This window comes from Mus pahari, chromosome 6, assembly GCF_900095145.1.
Source record: "Mus pahari chromosome 6, PAHARI_EIJ_v1.1, whole genome shotgun sequence".
Lineage (NCBI taxonomy): Eukaryota > Metazoa > Chordata > Mammalia > Rodentia > Muridae > Mus > Mus pahari.
Window position 1 is genome coordinate 66,618,409 of NC_034595.1, and position 1,030 is coordinate 66,619,438.

A 1,030-nucleotide genomic window follows, 5' to 3' on the forward strand; every position below is an offset into this window, starting at 1 on the left:
TAGAGAGGTGGGAACCTTGCCCCTATGGGTTCTTGGTGTAACAATGGTGTACATCTTAGAAATTATCAGGCACAGGAAGGGTTCACACTGCTGGGGTGAGTGAGTGGCTGACCCATACTAGAATTTTCAGGATAGGTGAATTACAAATTAAAATCCCAAAGTCATGGTACATTAAAGGGAAAGAATAGGTAGGACCCTCATATGAGAACACTAATGTTAGTATTTCCACTTGACCATTTAGCTCTTCTTTCTCCTTCCACACACTCTGCAGTATAAGCTATTTGGATTAAAGTACACCATCACTTTCTTGTCCCACAGGGTTCAGCTCAAGAGCATGGCAGAGGTGTATGAAATTACCCAGAATGGAAACTTGGAAGGGACAGTTCTGACCCATTGCCCAGGAAATAAAGTACAGAGCTAAATAGGAGGATACATAGAAAGGTGCACAACAAAGGATTGTGCAATAGGTTCTCTGAAAAAGACATGGGTATGCCGTGTTCTATGCAGATCTGAGGATCAGACCCTGTGATTTTTCTGAGGAACATAGTCTCCATCCAACAGGACTCTCAAATTCAGCTCAGGACCAGTCCCCATATAGCAAAGCTGAGTGATAGCACAAATAGTTCACTGAACTGCCCCAATTCCTGGCAACTTCAGAAAAAACAGAGCTATGTTCCTGTGCTTGCTCTACTCTTGTCTCCAGTCCAAAAACTAAACAAGAGTCCGACTACCTTATCTTTCCTCCAACAGCAATTCAAAGGCGACCGAGAACTACAGGAAGTTGTGTCTTGCATAGAGAACTTTCCAAGTGCCTTTCCTCGCTGGTTCTGGGGGAGCAAAGCCTACTTAACTATCTATGACCCTGACTACATGAAAGTGATTCTGGGGCGATCAGGTGAGAACAACATGCTGTTGTGAAGAGATAAGCACCTTCCTCTTTGGTACTTGCCCTGTCAAATTCTGGAAGAGTGTGACCCTACACACTCTACAGTTCTCTCAGGCTACAACCTAGCATGTGACCAACAACACT

General features: G+C 44.1%; 1 protein-coding gene across 1 annotated transcript in view; it reads left to right on the plus strand.

Moving 5' to 3' along the window:
• LOC110323152 (cytochrome P450 4A10-like) overlaps positions 1–1,030 on the plus strand; it is a 15,570-nt gene that overhangs the window by 546 nt on the left and 13,994 nt on the right. Inside the window, exon 2 of the mRNA XM_029540390.1 lies at positions 690–895. Coding sequence (XP_029396250.1) covers positions 690–895 — 206 coding nt within the window. The remainder of the gene's footprint in view (positions 1–689; positions 896–1,030) is intronic.